This window comes from Theropithecus gelada, chromosome 6 (genome assembly GCF_003255815.1).
Source record: "Theropithecus gelada isolate Dixy chromosome 6, Tgel_1.0, whole genome shotgun sequence".
In the NCBI taxonomy this organism is placed as follows: domain Eukaryota; kingdom Metazoa; phylum Chordata; class Mammalia; order Primates; family Cercopithecidae; genus Theropithecus; species Theropithecus gelada.
The window spans coordinates 36796874-36814486 of record NC_037673.1 but is presented as its reverse complement, the minus strand read 5'-3'; the positions used below and the strand labels follow the sequence as shown (position 1 = coordinate 36814486).

Here is a 17613-nt window from a genome sequence, read left to right as displayed (position 1 = left end):
GGCTCATGGCTCTGTCAGTTAGTAACTGTGTGACTTTAGGCAAGTTGCTCAGTCTCTCTGAGCCTCATATCTTTATTTGTAAAGTGGGCATAGTATTACCTGCTTTATGATGTGTATTCAGAGAGGATTAAATAACATAATATAAAATGAGCATATAGTACTTTGTATATTGCAAGTATTTGTTGAAAACAAGTAACTTTCCTTTCCCTTTATGGTTATTTATGCTTCTAATTTTGTTCTTCAAAATTAGAATACACACATTTCTTATTGGGGTAAAACACATATAATATAAAATTTACCATTTTAGTCATTTAAAATATACAATTCATTGACATTAAGTACATTTACAACGTTGTGGAATTTTTAAAGAATTAAAATTACCCTGCTTTTTAGAACTATAATTCAGTATTTAAGTCCAGGTATGTCCAGTGATTTTGTATTATTCTATTAATATATTGTATTTGTGATTTGTCTTTTTCTTAATACTTTTTTTGACATCCTTTAAAATATTCTGTTTATGTATTAAATAATGTTTTAAAATTTTTCTATAGACAGCCTTGAAAACCTTCCCTTGCTATTGTTTCCTATTACTTGTAGTAAGAAAAATGTTCTTGATTTTTTTGACTAGAATTATACTCATTTTCTCTTATTCTCTACTATGTGAGAATGGAAAAAACATTGGTTATTCTTTTTATTAAATATAATTATCCTTCTGAGTTTTAAAACAGTTAAATCACTTAAAGTTTTTTTTTCCAGGGCATACTGTTTCTTCTGAGGTCTAGGTTCTATCTCTTTTATTGTGTTCTTTAATGGACCTTCTTTAGCTTCTGCAGCTCTACTTTAAAATACCTTTCCAGTAAATACTGAAGAAAACACGACCTGTAAGAATGTGGAAATAAGTCATGAGTTAGGTTTCTTGTCCCCAGGAGGGACCAGAGTTGGGTCTCCGTATGTCTCGAATTGAAACATTTTAATGAACACTAAGACTTTTTATTCTTTTCTTTCCAGGTCCCCAGACTGAGGAAATGATGTCTGTTGTCATGCATTCTATCCAGAAAGTGAGGGTGAAAGCTCTAAAACGTGTACAGAGAAATATAGGCTCTTTTGAATTGAATATATGGGAACCAATTGAAGAAGAGAAACCAGATGAGGCTCCAGGTTTTGACAGATTTTCCCTAGGGACTAGTTTGAGCAGAAGTACACTCACAGAACTTGGGAATTCTATGGTTCACAGTGATGCAGATACGGCAGATACATTCTCTGAAGCTTTGTCGTTTGAAGAAAAAAGTAGGATAAATATCTATCAAAGGTACAATTGAGATCTTTTAATAACAGGCATTCGCTTCCTTTGAAAAGTAGCTTTCAGGCATCTGATGAGCTGATTTCTGGTCCCAGCAACCCTCACAGATTGCACTATTAATAATATGAATGATAAGTGCCACCCCCTCCACTCATAAGAATATTAGGAGTATAAAATGAGACTGTACATTCGAAAATTTACTTTAAGTATTATTGATATATGAAATAATTTTGCCATCTGAAATTATAAAATCAGAGGAGTAGATGAAATTCTACGCTTCACTGGAGGACTTTCAGTTTTTTTAAGTAATCTTTAGACTTAAATAGTTTTGGGTTACTGAGTTAGCCATATTATTTTTAAGGAAAATTTTTCCTTAAATTTCCTTAATATTTTTAAGGGAAATATTTCAGGGAAGGAAATTGCCTCAAGCAGAAGGGATGGGATGCTTTCAGCCCAGGTGGCCAATACCTGTTCTCTTACTGAGGGAACTAAGGATCTGTGTTCTGCCCTAAGAACCACGTTAAGAAGAAACATTTAAAAGGAATTGTGGTTGGGCAGTTAAGGTATCTGCCTAACTGGTTTCATAGCAGGTAAAAGTGTTTAGAAAAAGTTCCTAATTTTGTGTGGTAAAACAAAAAAGGACAGTCTTGCTTGTTATACATGGTATTAGGGGAGCTGAGCGGGCAGATGCAAGAAAAGAAATCCTAAATTTTGTTGTGTATCAGTGGCTTGGAGTTTTTGTTGACTTTGTATTCCTAAAATCTGACCCATTAGAGGACTATTTTTTTTTTTTTACCCACAGAAAAATCATTCATGTTCTTTTATAGTGAAATTTCTGTGGACACATTTTAATCTCTTCTAATACAAATTTTCCCTTTTGATATTAATTTTTTTTTGATGTCGTAGAAATGTTCCACTCTTGAAAACACTTAGAAATCATTTAGTCCCACTCCCTCATTTGAAATATATGTAATCAAGGCACACAAAATATACATGACTTAATCATTGGAGAGAATTTTTCATGTCAATTCTAATATCAGTTTTAGTGATTAAATGATCTTTAATTCTGTCTTATTTTATTTTATTTTTTTGCTGTAGAAATGCCCCAAATCACATGGAATTAACATCGATTGGTAAGCTCACTGATAAAAAGAAAATGTGTAATCAGAAGGAAAATCCTACAAAGAAAGAAGATCATGAAAAGTTATCACAAAATACACTTCCTGTAATAGGTGTTTGGGAATTTGAACGTGACGATGATGAATATATTAAATTCCTTGATCTTTTTTTGAGTTACATTCTTGAAAGAGACCTACCTTATTCCAGGGATGCTGGAATTCCATTTCTAACCAGTTTTTCTGGAACGCTTAGAGAACATGAACTTAATTCTTTACTTTTTGATGTACATACAACATTAAAACGACGTCAGAGCAAAACTAAAAGCCAGAATGTGTTTAGAGCTGGTTCTTGCTTTGTTGTTGCTCCTGAGTCCTATGAATCAGAAAAATCATCCTCTTTAAATGATGAATATGGCATGCATTTAGAAAACCAGGAACTTTCATCATCGGTACTGGTTAATCAAGGGATCAAACCTTTTTTAGAATATCCTTTGAATGCAGTCAATAAGAATGAACGAATGAGTGGATTATTTGGTTTAAAACAAAAGTCAATTTACAAAATACAAGATGACACTAGAGAAAAATGTCTAATCCAGAGATCATCAAACAACATTTTTTGGACTCCCAAGTCCATTAAAACTAGAAGTTGTATTTTCAAAGCTATTCAGTGCAATGATATTAACCCTCAAGAAGATCTTCCTTTAGCACTAAACACATTTGGCAGTATAGGAAGACTGCTGGAATGGATGATAAGGTGGTCTAATAGAAGACTACTCTGTGATTCTGGTATAACTGAGTCGTCCTCTGAATACAGTCCAGTAATTCGTGTAAAGACCTCTACAGCTGCCATTCTTACATCATTATGGCTTTTGGAACAACCCTATTTTGCTACATATAAGGCAAAAAATGCCATTATTCAGGTAAGCATATCAATTGTTCATTACATACAAACGAGAATTCTCATTTTAGATTAAAACTATGTTTACATTTCCCATCTATTAAAGAATCATTAAATAATAGAAAATTAATGACAATGTTGATTATAATCAGTATCTCCTATTTTTTTCTTCTAGTGGTTCCTTTAATTCTTAACAATAGTTAAAGTGAACGTGCTTTTCAGAGAGGCTGTGAGGTCTTGAAGTTTTGTGTGTATTTATAAAAAAGAAAAAGGGGAAGGAGATAATTTTAGTGATATTACAAGTGGTATTACAGTTATATTATTTCTCTCTTCGGTTTCAGGTTTTGGTTCAGATGAAGGACTAGGTAGCTCTCTAGTTTTAATTACTGATGTCTCATCACGTCCATTAGTGGATTGTTTTTCTTATACTCTCAGGCCAGAAGAGGTTGAAGAATCAAACCCAGAAAGGCAGATGGGAGTCAGTAGAGGAGTTAGTGTTTAATTAACTATTCTTTCTTCCCTAGTCAATGGCAAGTGCCTTTATTCCAAAGTAGTTTATTCTAGGCTGAAGGATGTGAATGCGCGCATGTGTGTGTGTGTGTGTGTGTGTGTGTGAATTTGTTTTATTTTTTACTTATTTATTTTTTGAGACAGAATCTTGCTTTTTTTTTTTTTTTTTTTTTGAGATGGAGTCTCACTCTGTCACCCAGGCTGGAGTGTAGTAGCATGATCTCAGCTCACTGCAACCTCTGCCTCCTGAATTCAAGCAATTCTCCTGCCTCAGCCTTGCGAGTAGCTGGGACTACCGGTGCGTGCCACCACGCCTGACTAATTTTTGTATTTTTTAGTAGAGACGGGGTTTCACCGTATTCGCCAGGCTGGTCTTGAACTCCTGACCTCGTGATCCACCCACCTCGGCCTCCCAAAGTGCTGGGATTACAGGTGTGAGCCACTGCGCCTGGTCCAGAGTCTTGCTTTATCACCTAGGCTGGAGTGCAGTCTTAGGATCAGAGCTGCCTGTAGCCTTGACCTTCTGGGCTCACGTGATCCTTCCACCTGAATCTCCCAAGCAGCTGGGACCACAGGCTCATGCCACTATGCCTGGCTAATTTTTAAATTTTTTAGAATTTTTCTTTGTTACCCAAACTGGTCTCAAACTCCTGGGCTCAAGTAATCTTCCTACCTCAGCCTCTCAAAATGTTGGGATTATAGGCGTGAGCCACCACACCAGTCCTCTTTTTTTTTCCTTGAGATTGGTTTCTGTTATCATAAGGTATACAGTTTATATGATACTGTGATATTTGTCATCCTTGAAATTTGTATTTCTAGGTAATGTATATGGAAATTTTAATTGAGACAAAAGGGATACGTACCTTGTGTTTTTAGCTGCATGTATTTTTGTTTACTATGTCATTTTGAAATAACTACTGAATGTCTTTATGATATAGCAAAGGGAATGAAATGAGAATATTATAATTTTTTTGCCACTGTTTCGTGGCCTGAAAACAATGACAATATCCCTTGCAAATGTGTAAGGCTGATTTCTTTTGAATGCTATTTAGGTAGTCAGATTTGCTTTTCCAGTTAGAATAAAGACTTGATCATTGCTTCAGCAACAAATATTGAGTTGTGGAAATGCAGTAAATATTTGATAAATGAATAAGAGGATTATTCAGAATTCCTGTAGAAAGAATGAATAATTTTAAAATATGGTGAAAAATAAAGGGTTCAATAAATACTAAATACTGTAAATGGTTTGCTTTAGATGGTAGAGAATCGTGACACTCGGTGTCAGGTTGGACCCAGTATTGAGAGGGAGAGCAAATCAGATGCTGGCGGTTCAGTTGCAGTAGCAGCTCCAGGTGGAACAGAGGAAAGAAATGGTCAGAATAAATCTTGTCAAAATATCTTGAAGTAAGTTGCTGATTATACTCTTCTTTTCAATATAAGACACCTGGTTTGATGGCCTTTGGGTTTAAAGGGAAGAATCAAACCCTTGAAAGTTAAAGGAATGAGCATTTTTTGAAGTAGAGGAACAGGCAGTGAGCTTTCTGAGGTGCTTTAACAATTCATTGCAAATTGTATTTTTTCCCTCTTGGTCAAGCTTATATTTTCTGAGACAACAATTAATTCATCCTGAGAGATTCCTTTATCAATTTATTTCCCATATCAGAAGTTGAACTAATCCTTTCGTCCATTTTTGTATATGAAGCAATGCTAGGAGTAACATAGCTTTGAATCCCAAGGCAAAAGCCATTATAGCATGAATAGTCCTTTGTGAGAATGATAATTTTAGATAAGTTGAAATTATTCCAATCATTTGAATAAATAAAAACTAGGATGTTTAGTTATTTACTGAACAATCTTTTTTTTTTTTTTTTTTTTGGGATGGAGTTTCACTCTCGTTGCCCAGGCTGGAGTGCAATGGCACAATCTTGGCTCACCGCAACCTCCGCCTCCCAGGTTCAAGCAATTCTCCTGCCTCAGCCTCCCTAGTAACTGGGATTATAGGCATGTGCCACCACTCCCAGCTAATTTTGTATTTTTGGTAGAGACGGGGTTTCTCCATGTTGGTCAGGCTGGTCTTGAACTCCCGACCTCAGGTGATCCACCCGCCTCGGCCTCCCAAAGTGCTGGCATTACAGGCATGAGCCACGGAACCCGGCCTACTGAACAATCTTTAACTGAGCTTCTATGTATCAGAATTTTTTTAAGAAAGATTTTATAAATATAAAACCAAAGTTTGTTCTTTGTTTTTAAAAAACTGAATTAAGTCGAGATTGCGCCATTGCACTCCAGCCTGGGCGGCAGAGCGAGACTCCATCTCAAAAAAAAAACAAAAACAAAAACTGAATTATAATGTAAAGTAGCTCTTTATCTACAAGAGTAGTTGTAATTTTAGTTGCTGCATTTTTTTCAGTAGAATGCCAACTGAAGCAAAAAATCCTGATATAAAAGAAATCAATGTTGAGATTATTTCCGTCATTCATAATACTAAAAAAGAATTTATAGATATTGATGAGAATCTTTTAGAAGTACAAGCATTTACAAAAGAGGAAATGGATATGCACATATCAGACTATGAAGGTCAGTTTATTTAGATAATCTATTTTTTTGGCTTTATTAATTTGAAATTGGTAAATAATATTATCTGAGATAACTTATTTAGTCTTCCACGTAAGTGTGTTTACAGGAGCCTAAAATGAAAAATTAAGAGAATTAAATATTTATGAAACATTGAACATATTAACTCTAATTTTGGTTTTGATAAAACCAAGAAGATCTAAGGTATTTTTATGTTGGTGCTCTTTTACAATTGTTGGGCCTGTTGTGCTGCTTATGTAATAATTATGGTCTCTTAATTTCTGTAAAGCAATTCTACAAACCTCTCCCCAGCAGTCTTCCTTAAAACACAAACTCTCAGAGCACTACATAGAGTTAAACATACTGAATAATAAGGCCTCTCAAGGCTTATCTGGAATTTACCTGATGAAGATGGAATAGACTCCAGGTGTCTTCAAAGACTGTCTTTATAAAAAGGATAGAAAATATTTCTGTCATTATATTGTTTCTGGTAATATTCCCTGAGCCCCCTAAAAAGTCAATAGTTTAATTTTTTTAATGATCAGTTTTCTCTTCATCTTTCCTTATCGCTAGAAGACATTAAAGAATCTGTTGGAGGTTTCAGAAGTCCCAATCTTGGCATTTGCATGATGACTTTACCACAGCAGTTAGAAGAAGTAAGTCAATAAATAGTGGATACAATTATTCATCTTTCATTTTGTGTAGTGTTTAAATTATACATGTTTTTATTCATTGTTATTAAATATATCAAAGCAAGGCTAGCTCTTAAAAATGCACTATGGGTTGTAGAATATAGCCATGCTGTGTGGCATTTTTCTTTCCCTGAAATTCTAGTATAGTATAGTAACATGTCCAATAATTTCAGGCAATGAAATTTTCATGCCATAAACTGCTTCAGCAAATTTATTTAATCAAGAGTAGCAAACGTGTCCTTTATTTAAAAAGTATGGAAGTATGGCCAAGCATGGCAACTGATACCTGTAATCCCTGCACTTTGGGAGGCTGAGGCGGGAGGATTGCTTGAGCCCAGGAGTTTTGGACCAGCCTGCTCAAGAGAACAAGACTCCATCTCTACGAAAAATTAAAAAATAGCCAGGCATGGTGGCATGTGCCTATAGTAGTCTCAGCTACTTGGAAGGCTGAGGTGGGAGGATCATTTGACTTCAGGAGTTTGAGGCTGTAGTGAGCTCTATTGTGCTAGTACATTCCAGCCTGGGCAACAGAGTGAGACCCTGTCTTTAAAAAAAAAAAAATTAAAAAGTATATTTCAGCTGTACTTTTTATACATATATATGCTTTTGGTATTATTTTTCTCAAAACTCTATACATTGAATTTCCAGGGGGAACATAGACATTTCCAATTATTGTAACAGTTCTGTTTTTTGTTTTTTGTTTTTTTTTTTTGAGATGAGGGTCTTGCTCTTTTGCCCAAGCTGGAGTGCAGTGGCACAATCGTGGCTCACTGCAGCCTGGAATTCCTGGAATAAAGTCATCCTCTTGCCTCAGCCTCCCAAGTAGCTGGGTCCTACTATAGGTGCGCACCACTATGCCCAGCTAATTTTTTTAAAAACATTTTTTTGTAGAGACTGGGCTTTGCTATGTTGCTTAGGCTGGTCCTGAACTCCTAGCCTCAGCCTCTCAAAGTGCTGAAATTACAGGTGTGAGCCACTGTGCCCTATCTGTTGTAACAGTTCTTTATTATTATTATTTTTATGTTTGAGACAGTCTTGCTCTGTTGCCCAGGCTGAAGTGTAGTGGTGTGATCTTGGCTAACTGCAGCTTCAGCCTCCCAGGTTTAAGCAATTCTGCCTCAGCCTCCCAAGTAGCTTGGACTACAGGCATGCGGCACCATGCCTGACTAATTTTTTGTAATTTTTGTAGAGATAGAGTTTCACCATGTTGGCCAGGCTGATCTTGACCTCCTGACCTCAAGTGATCCACCTGCCTTGTAACAATTCTTTTAAAATGGATTCATTTTTCCTGGTTTTATAGTTGTTTTTGCAGGGAAATGAATAATCATGTAGTGTTATATGTATATAATTTACAGTGTGTTAGTCTATTGACACAATCTTGTCTTTGTAACTTAGCATGCTCAATAGCCCAGTGTGGCAGACTGGAGGCAGTTCACACAGTATAAAGATTTGGTCAGAGCAGGACTGGGAGTACATTTTACTGTGTGATTTCTCACTTGCTTGTAGACTGTTGTTACTCTGGTTAAGCAGCTAATATGAGACTGAAAATACTCAAGACAGTAATACCTATTTGTTTTACCTGTTTTCTTTTTGCATACTATCAATTTTAAAAGGAGTTCACAGAAGAGGTTCAGTGTCAAAGGGAAGAACCACTGGAGACAAATACGGAGGAAAAATCGACTGAACAGAAAGGGTAAGGGGGAAAAAAGTATGACAGTGATTGTCTCTGGTTACTTCAGTGAAGCTTTCAGCTTTTTTCCTTCATAATTTACAATACATGATTTAGGGTGGTATTGTGTTTCTACTGAAACTGTAACTTCAGCTTATAGTTATGGTAAAATGATTTTTGGTAAATGTTATACTTCTGTGTATTGATAGAGCAAAATAAATAATGATCTCTAAAATGCCTTTTGTTCTCTCATCACTATCAGCCTTATCAAAATAAAGCTGTAAATGGGTCAAAGCTTATTTAGCTGCTAATTAGGGAACCACTTTTCATACTTATTCCATATTTATTGAATCAAATAAAGAACCATTATGAATTATTTTATGTATGTATAAAATCTTTCACTGTCGTGGTGATTACTATACACTATTCATTAGGGCTATGATGTACACTTACACTGCCGGCTAGCTTATTGCTTCAAGGAGAGCTGAAGGCAGTTTTCATGTGTTGCAGTTTGAACATATTTCTAAATCTTTTTTTTTTTTTTTTTTTTTTTTTGAGACGGAGTCTCGCTCTGTCGCCGGGGCTGGAGTGCAGTGGCCAGATCTCAGCTCACTGCAAGCTCCGCCTCCCGGGTTTACGCCATTCTCCTGCCTCAGCCTCCCAAGTAACTGGGACTACAGGCGCCCGCCATCTCGCCCGGCTAGTTTTTTGTATTTTTTAGTAGAGACGGGGTTTCACCGTGTTCGCCAGGATGGTCTCGATCTTCTGACCTCGTGATCCACCCGTCTCGGCCTCCCAAAGTGCTGGGATTACAGGCTTGAGCCACCGCGCCCGGCCACTAAATCTTTAGAATTTTAGAAGTTCTAGAATTTTAGAATTCCCTTAGATAAGAAAGGCAACATGGCCGGGTGCGGTGGCTCATGCCTGTAATCTCAGCATTTTGGGAGGCCGAGGCGGGTGGATCATGAGATCAAGAGATCGAGACCGTCCTGGCTAACACGGTGAAACCCTGTCTCTACTAAAAATATAAAAAACTAGCTGGACGTGGTGGCGGGTGCCTATAGTTCCAGCTACTCAGGAGGCTGAGGCAGGAAAATGGCATGAACCGGGTAGGCGGAGCTTGCAGTGAGCCAAGATCGTGCCACTGCACTCCTGCCTGAGCGACAGAGCAAGACTCCGTTTCAAAAAAAAAAAAAGGCAACATAATTAGATTTTCTTTTTCTTTTCAGTATACAAATTTTGTTAGGTTTTCTGTGGACAATTACAAAGAATATATTTAATACTATGTGCCTTTACAAGTAATTTAGATACTTCTATTCATAAAAACGATTCCTTAGGAAAATTACCCAAGAAAAGAGAGAGATAAGACAAATACTAAACTTTACAGTTTCTTTTTTCTTGTTGTTGTTGTTTTTTTTTTTCGGAAACAGGGTCTTGCTCTGTTGCCCAGGGTAGAGTGCAGTGGTGCAATCTTGGCTCACTGCAACCTCCACCTCCCAGGATCAAGCCATCCTCCTGCCCCAGCCTCCTGAGTAGCTGGGACTGCAGGTGCGCACCACCATGCCTAGTTAATTTTTTTGTATTTCTCGTAAAGATGGGATTCACCATGTCACCTAGGCTGGTCTCAAACTCCTGAGCTCAGGAGATCCATCTGCCTCGGCCTCCCACAGTGCTGGCTGGGATCACAGGCGTGAGCCACCATGACCGGCCTCTTTACAGTTTCAAATGTGTCAGTGGGCTCTAGTGTTCTGAGCAAAGTGTCTGCCTCTTCTATAGGTGAAATTTGGGTCTTAGCTAACCTCATGTCCCCTCATTTTGGGTTCTGTTGTTTTCATTGCTGAGCAGTCAGCAGTATTTAAGTGGTGTTTTAAGTCATCCAGACATTTTTTTTTTGCTTTTGCTTAGGTCTGTTACTAATTGCTATGGAGACAAATGTAAACAGATTGTGATTATGAGCTAAACATTATAGAAGATTAGAGGATGTTTAGACTCTTAGATGGCTGAGCACAGATCACTCGTACCTTAGATAATGCAAAGAATATCTTGCTTCCTAATCACCTATTAATTTTTATTGATAGTATGATCGAAGCCTTTTCACATCCTGAGCATACCACACCTCAATCAATGCAAGTAGATACAAGTTCGGACATTTCTAGGTAAGAAGTTTTGCCTACTGTACCATTTAAAAATAGTTGTGTTTTACAAATCAGAGTGAAAATATGCCAACTGTACCATTTTTGAAACAATTGTTGCATTTTGACTAAAAACTAAGAAAATAAAAGCAACATAAAACACTGAAAGAACAGCATAAGCATGCATATCTGACATCTTTACTGAGTTTCCACTAGCGATTATATTTTAAAGTTATACAGAAACTATGTTAGAACAGTCTTTTCTGAAAAAAAGTAGTGATATATTATTGAAAGATGAAGTTGTTGCTCATTTTCAGCTTCTAAGTGATTTGTTACAGTGTTTGAAATGCTTTTAATTCTCTCATAGAACAGATTCATCCAGTTCTTTTGAACAGAGTGCTTAGTGTTTAGAAGTCTTGCCGAAATAGGAAGAAAATATAGCACAGCTTTACCTCAGAAAAAAATTTTCATAGTTAGAATCAATCTCCTTGAGACCTGTTGAAAGCAAAGCCCAATAAAGTTGTTTTAAAATGGGCAAATCTGTTTGTGCAAGGAGACCTTCACAAAATATTATTGTGTCTGCATGAGTGCTCACACCCATATCCGGCCCTTTCGTTGCACTCAGTTTAAAGAGCTTCTGAGCCTGGGCTGGGCTGTGCACATCCAGCTGTACCTACAGCTCAATTTACCCCTACACCTGCCCCTACTGTCCCAAGGCCTTCTTGAGTGCTAGTGACTTGTGCAAGCATGAATGCACCCACCCTGTGCCCAAGGGGACCTCTACAGCCCTAGAGCCCCTTGTGGCTTTACTAGGAATGCCTGAAGAGGAGCCAGCCTGAAACCCATGCCCTCTTCCATTACACTTCAGGAACCCAGTCCCCACAGGGTGCCTCCTAAACCTTCTTTGTCTCCAGCTCACTCTTTAGATTCCAGATCCCTGTCACTGGGCAACTAACTCGCTCGTCACCCAGCTAAGAAAGCTGGGGACAGTGGAGGCTGGTAGCAGCTGTGAGAAACATGATTCTCAAGGAGCAACACTCAAAGCTTTCACTTTGGCAAAAAAAGAAAAGCCAGATCAATTGTAATGCCAATTTTTTTTTTTTTTTTTTTGAGACGGAGTCTCGCTCTATTGCCCAGGTTGAAGTGCCGTGGCCGGATCTCAGCTCACTGCAAGCTCCGCCTCCCGGGTTCACGCCATTCTCCTGCCTCAGCCTCCCGAGTAGCTGGGACTACAGGCGCCAGCCACCTCGCCTGGCTAGTTTTTTTTTTGTATTTTTTAGTAGAGACGGGGTTTCACCGTGTTAGCCAGGATGGTCTCGATCTCCTGACCTCGTGATCCATCCGTCTCGGCCTCCCAAAGTGCTGGGATTACAGGCTTGAGCCACCACGCCCGGCCTGTAATGCCTATTTTTTTGTGAATTTGCCAAATAAAGCTTTTTATTGGGTGTGTTAGATGCTCAGTAAAAGGCAAATATAATTGCCAGATGGGAATGAGTGTAAACCTAAATAAGTCTATATGAAATTTAGTATGTTCTTTTATTTTTTGGAAATAATGATCTATTTGAATCTGATAATTGCCTGCTCTGTTGCTTAGTTTATAAAATGTAGAAAACTTTGAGTATCTGCTATGTTTGAGATAGTCATTTTGTTATGAGTCATTTGTTTGAGATAGTCAATTCCCCAACAGTCATTTTGTTAAAAAAAAAAAAAAAACAGCTAAATACCTTGCTTTGATCCTTAATTTTTGTTTGTAAATAAGCATTTTTATTAGGGTTTATAATACATTTAAACTCTGAGGTTTGCTTGGAAATGAAATGTTCACAGTACTGTTGTTTCACATTTAATGATAATAAACAGTAGTTTTCTCTACTGATCCTAGAATTAAATTTTTTAATCCTATTTTTTCCCTAGTTTTCTTAACTCTATGCTGGTTCATTAATTTTAGTCAAAAACATATTTCTAAACAAAATTACAAATTATGAAGTCTGTACAATTAGTCAGAATGATTCCACAGGTCTCAAATTTAGATGTCCACAGGGACCAGGCAAGTAAAATACATGTCAGCTCTTGGGTTTGCAACACCCTGTGAAGGAGCTCATCACTGACTAGACAGTCCCTTAATAAAGATGAAAATTGAGCTGATGACGAATGTGTCTGGGGGCTGACGGGCACTAGAGAGAAAGGCTTTAGGGTTTAAATTTCTAGAAAACTACCAGAATAACCTTTAAATTGGAAGACAAAAGTGGGATCAGAATATTCAGATCATAGACATTCAGTTTGTTTTTTGTCAATTAATGCATGTTTTTTATTTAAATGCTTTCCACATAGTGCACAGATTTCTACATATAAAGACAAATCTTCCTCAGTTCCACCTCTGATATCATCAAATGGAGTCAGTGTTGCTTCACAACCACCTGTTCCAACACCTCAGAAGACCCAGAGAAATGAATGCAGGGCTCAGTTACCAGATTGTTCAGAGTCCGTTAGGCAGATGCTCCAAGATGAAATGTTTAAATTAGTTCAGGTAAGCACATCTCTATAAAAGTAAATCTACACATAGTGTACATGTAGGGTTTTAAAATATTAACAGATTTCTAGAAATTGACAAGTTAAAATTATATCACAAGCATTTCTCTGCTTTGGGTACTTTTCATTCAAATGTTTGTAACTGATTGGGCTCAGTGGCCCACATTTGTAATCCCAGCACTTTGGGAGGTCAAGGTAGGAGGATTGGTTGAGGCCAGGAGTTTGAAACCAGCTTGGGCAACATAGTGAGACCGCCAACTCTACTAGGAAAAAAAAAGTTCATAACTCTAGGGCCTAGAGGTCTAGGCTAAGCTACCTACTTCTTACAATGACTTCTTTTTACTGAGCTCTTTGGGATGCAGCTGCTTACAAAAGTGAGGTGGGGAGTAATCAAACCAGATCAGTGGGCTCCTACTCAGAAGTATCCAAGGCTTATTTTCCAGCTGACACTATCACATATTTCTTATCCATATTTCTTGTACTTGAGTTGAAACTGTCAGCTGCATTTCAAATTACTGTTCACTTTGACTTTCATCATACCTGGCTATCCTTTTTTTCTGTTTACCAACAATGGTTAATTATTTACCTTTTTAGAAACATTAGTTTCCCTCAGATCTAAACCTCTGCTCATTTTTCCTGCATTCACTTCCATATCCTTTTATGTGATGTAATATATACCATCATATTGATGATTATCGGCACTGAGGCAGGAGAATGGCGTGAACCCGGGAGGCGGAGCTTGCAGTGAGCTGAGATCCGGCCACGGCACTCCAACCTGGGCGACAGAGCGAGACTCCATCTCAAAAAAAAAAAAAAAAAAAAAAAATTTTATTTTTTGAGACAGAGTCTCACCCTGTCACCCAGGCTGGAGTGCAGTTGCGCGATCTCGGCTCACTGCAACCTCTGCCTCCCAGGTTCAAGCGTCTCCTGCCTCAGCCTCCTGAGTAGCTGGGATTATAGGCATGTGCCACCCTGCCTGGCTAATTTTTATATTTTTAGTAGAGATGGAGTTTCACCATATTGGCGGGGCTGGTCTTAAACTCCTGACCTCAGGTGATCTGCCCGCCTCGGCCTCCCAAAGTGCTAGGATTACAGGTGTGAGCTACCGCACCGGCTGTACTAATTTTCTCTTTGAACTTATGGGGCTTGATGAGAGTAGTTGTTCAGCATGTCCCCCTGTCCCATGAAACTTACTGAAACTGATTTTATTCTTATTCTCCCTAGTCCCTTCTTTTCTTTTTCTGTTTAGTAGCACCACCTATTCTACCAGTTTAATGTTTTAGAGCCATCTCTCAAACTGTTAGATGGATTACTTGGGGACTTTACTGGTCACTGTCCTATATATTTAACAAGTTCTCCAGATAATTCTGATGCACACAAAAGATTAAGAATCACTATCTTCAAAAGTCATCTTTGCCGTCTTTCACAACCCTTACCCAGTGTTTTACTATGCCCTCTTGAATTTTTTGCCAATACTATATGTCAGTATAGTCACTTGCTATTTCTATAGCAGTGGGTAACCTTAGATTCTTAGTTTCATACTTCCATTGTCATCTATTTGCATTTTCTAGGATACTTTCTTCAGGTATTATTTTAATAATATTAATCACCTGTTTAAAAATCTTCAGTAAACTTCAGGAATTTGTATAATATATGATATCAATCTTGTTTTAAAAATATAAAGAAGACAGGCTCTTTATATTTTTAAATTTTATAAGAGGTGGCTCACACCTGTAATCCTAGTGCTTTGGGTGGCTGAGGTGGGAGGATTGCTTGAGGCTAGGAGTTTGAGACCAGCCTGGGCAACATAGCAAGACCTCATCTCTACAAAACAAACAAACAAACAAACAAAACACCCAAAAAGCAAACCATTATCCAGGCATGGTAGCACATGCCTATAGTCTCAGCTACTCCGCAGGCTGAGGTGGGAGGATGCTTTGAGCCCAGGAATTTGAGGTTACAGTGGGCTGTGATCAGTCCACTGCACTCCAGCCTGGGTACCATGGTGAGACCTTGTCTTTTAGATAGAACAGATAGAATGAATAGATAGATAGATAGATAGATAGATAGATAGATAGATAGATAGTAAGCAAGAGAAAGGAAATATACTAAAATGTCAATGCTTATTATTTTTGAGGGTAGGATTATGAATAATATTTATTTTATTTTTAAAATTTCTGGTTTTTCCTGTATTTGCTTTAAAATAATTAAAAGAAAACTGCATTTTTAAAAACCTGCACTGTTTCCCTATTGGTTTGTTCTATCAAATGCAAATTTTTCTGTTGGCCTTCAAAAACTTCACTTTGAAGTCTTTACCTTCCCTCCTTTCCTGCCTTACTTTCACAAGTCTAGTGGTTCTCAAAGTATGATGCCTGGACGAGTAGTATCAGCATCACTTAGACCTTGGAAATACAAATTCTCAGGCCCCGATCCTAGACCTGTTGAATCAGAAACTTGGGATAGGGATCAGCAGAGTGGTTCAAGTCCTCCAGGTAATTCTGGTGCATGCCAAAGTTTGAGAACTTCCGCACTAGCCTATCTTTTCATTATTCCTGCTGTAAATCTCCTGTTCCTGCTAAGCCAATGTCTGTGCTAGTGCTTCCCAAGATTTTCTGGACATTGAAATAACCTGGTCGTCTTAATGAATACAGATGCTGGTTCCCATCCCCAGACATTGCGATGTTATTGATAGGGGGTGACCTGGTCATTGGGACTTATAGATATTTCTCAGATGATTGTAATGTGCAGCATAGTTTGGGGACAACTGGTGTCTGACTTTTCTTTCACCTAATCAGCCTTTCCAAGGGAATTCCTTGCTCTTCACCTGTGTACTGCTTTCTGCTCATTCCTGAAAACTGTTCAAAATATACTTATTCTGGGAATCTGTCTTTTTTTTTTTTTTTTTTTTTAGAGACAGAATCTCACTCTGTCACCAGGCTGGAGTGCAGTGGCACGATCTCGGCTCACTGCAACCTTACCTCCCTGGTTCAAGCGATTCTCCTGCCTCAGCTTTCTGAGTAGCTGGGACTATAGGTGCGTGCCACCACACCCAGCTAATTTTTGTATTTTTAGTAGAGATGGGGTTTCATCATGTTGGCCAGGATGGTCTCAATCTCTTGACCTTGTGATCCACCCTCTGCAGCCTCCCAAAGTGCTGAGATTACAGGCGTGAGCCACTGCACCTGGCCTATTCTGGGAATCTGTCTTTATCCCACTCCTTTGATCCCTGGGATGTTTATGGAAACCGAATACTGTAAACTGTTTACAAATAGTTCCAAGTTTCATTCGCAAGTGAGTATTCATATGCCCGGTTGACAGGAAGTTATCATTTTTTTCCTCTCCCTTTAAAAAAAAAAAAAAATTCCCTGACTATGCCTCCTGCTCAGCATTCATGATTCTCATAGATACTAAGACAAAGGTGTGACTATTATAGAGTACTCTTATGATTATGTTGATTCCTTAGTTTTTTGTTATATTTTAAGATATTGCTTCAATTTTTGTTTTATTCAAGCTGCAACAGATCAACTTCATGAGCCTAATGCAAATAGTAGGATCATCCTTTGCTAATCTCCCAGATATACAACAACTTGTACAGCAGTCTCAGTCTGTGCATTTAGGGGGAAGCCAAGAATCAAATCTAAGAGGATGTGGTGATGTTGAAGACAGCAACAAAAATCTTAAGGAGAGATTTTTTGTTAAGCCACAGTCAATGGGAGAGAACACCAGAGAGCCTCGCAAGAACAGCCCACACTGCCGTGAAAGAACTATCCCATCTGGTCAAAATAGTACTGGAAATGTACAGGTAATGTATGTAAAAATACCTTTAATGGCTGGACGTGGTGGCTCATGTCCCAGCACTATGGCAGGCCGCACCTGAGGTTGGGAGTTCGAGAGCAGCCTGGCCAACATGGTGAAACCCTAGCTCTACTAAAAATACAAAAGTTAGCCAGGTGTGGTGGTGCATGCCTGTAATCCCAGTTATTCAGGAGGCTGAGGCAGGAGAATTGCTTGAACTCATGAGGTGGAGGTTGCAGTGAGCCGAAATCATGTCACTACACTCCAGCCTGGGTGACAGAGCGAGACTCTGTCTCAGAAAATAATAATAATAATAATAATGTCCTGAGCAGTTCAATAGTCGTCGTGTTTTTTGTTTTTGTTGAGTAAATACTTTTTTTTTTTTAAGCAGTTACTACA

The 17613-nt window shown here is 38.1% G+C and overlaps 1 protein-coding gene across 1 annotated transcript in view; it reads left to right on the top strand.

Annotated features, from left to right (window-relative positions):
• Positions 1-17613, top strand: part of CPLANE1 (ciliogenesis and planar polarity effector 1) — a 163143-nt gene that overhangs the window by 74761 nt on the left and 70769 nt on the right. The window contains exons 25-33 of the mRNA XM_025388536.1: positions 1009-1309; positions 2399-3338; positions 5082-5230; positions 6237-6403; positions 6974-7056; positions 8706-8785; positions 10840-10917; positions 13222-13417; positions 16931-17221. Coding sequence (XP_025244321.1) covers positions 1009-1309; positions 2399-3338; positions 5082-5230; positions 6237-6403; positions 6974-7056; positions 8706-8785; positions 10840-10917; positions 13222-13417; positions 16931-17221 — 2285 coding nt within the window. The remainder of the gene's footprint in view (positions 1-1008; positions 1310-2398; positions 3339-5081; positions 5231-6236; positions 6404-6973; positions 7057-8705; positions 8786-10839; positions 10918-13221; positions 13418-16930; positions 17222-17613) is intronic.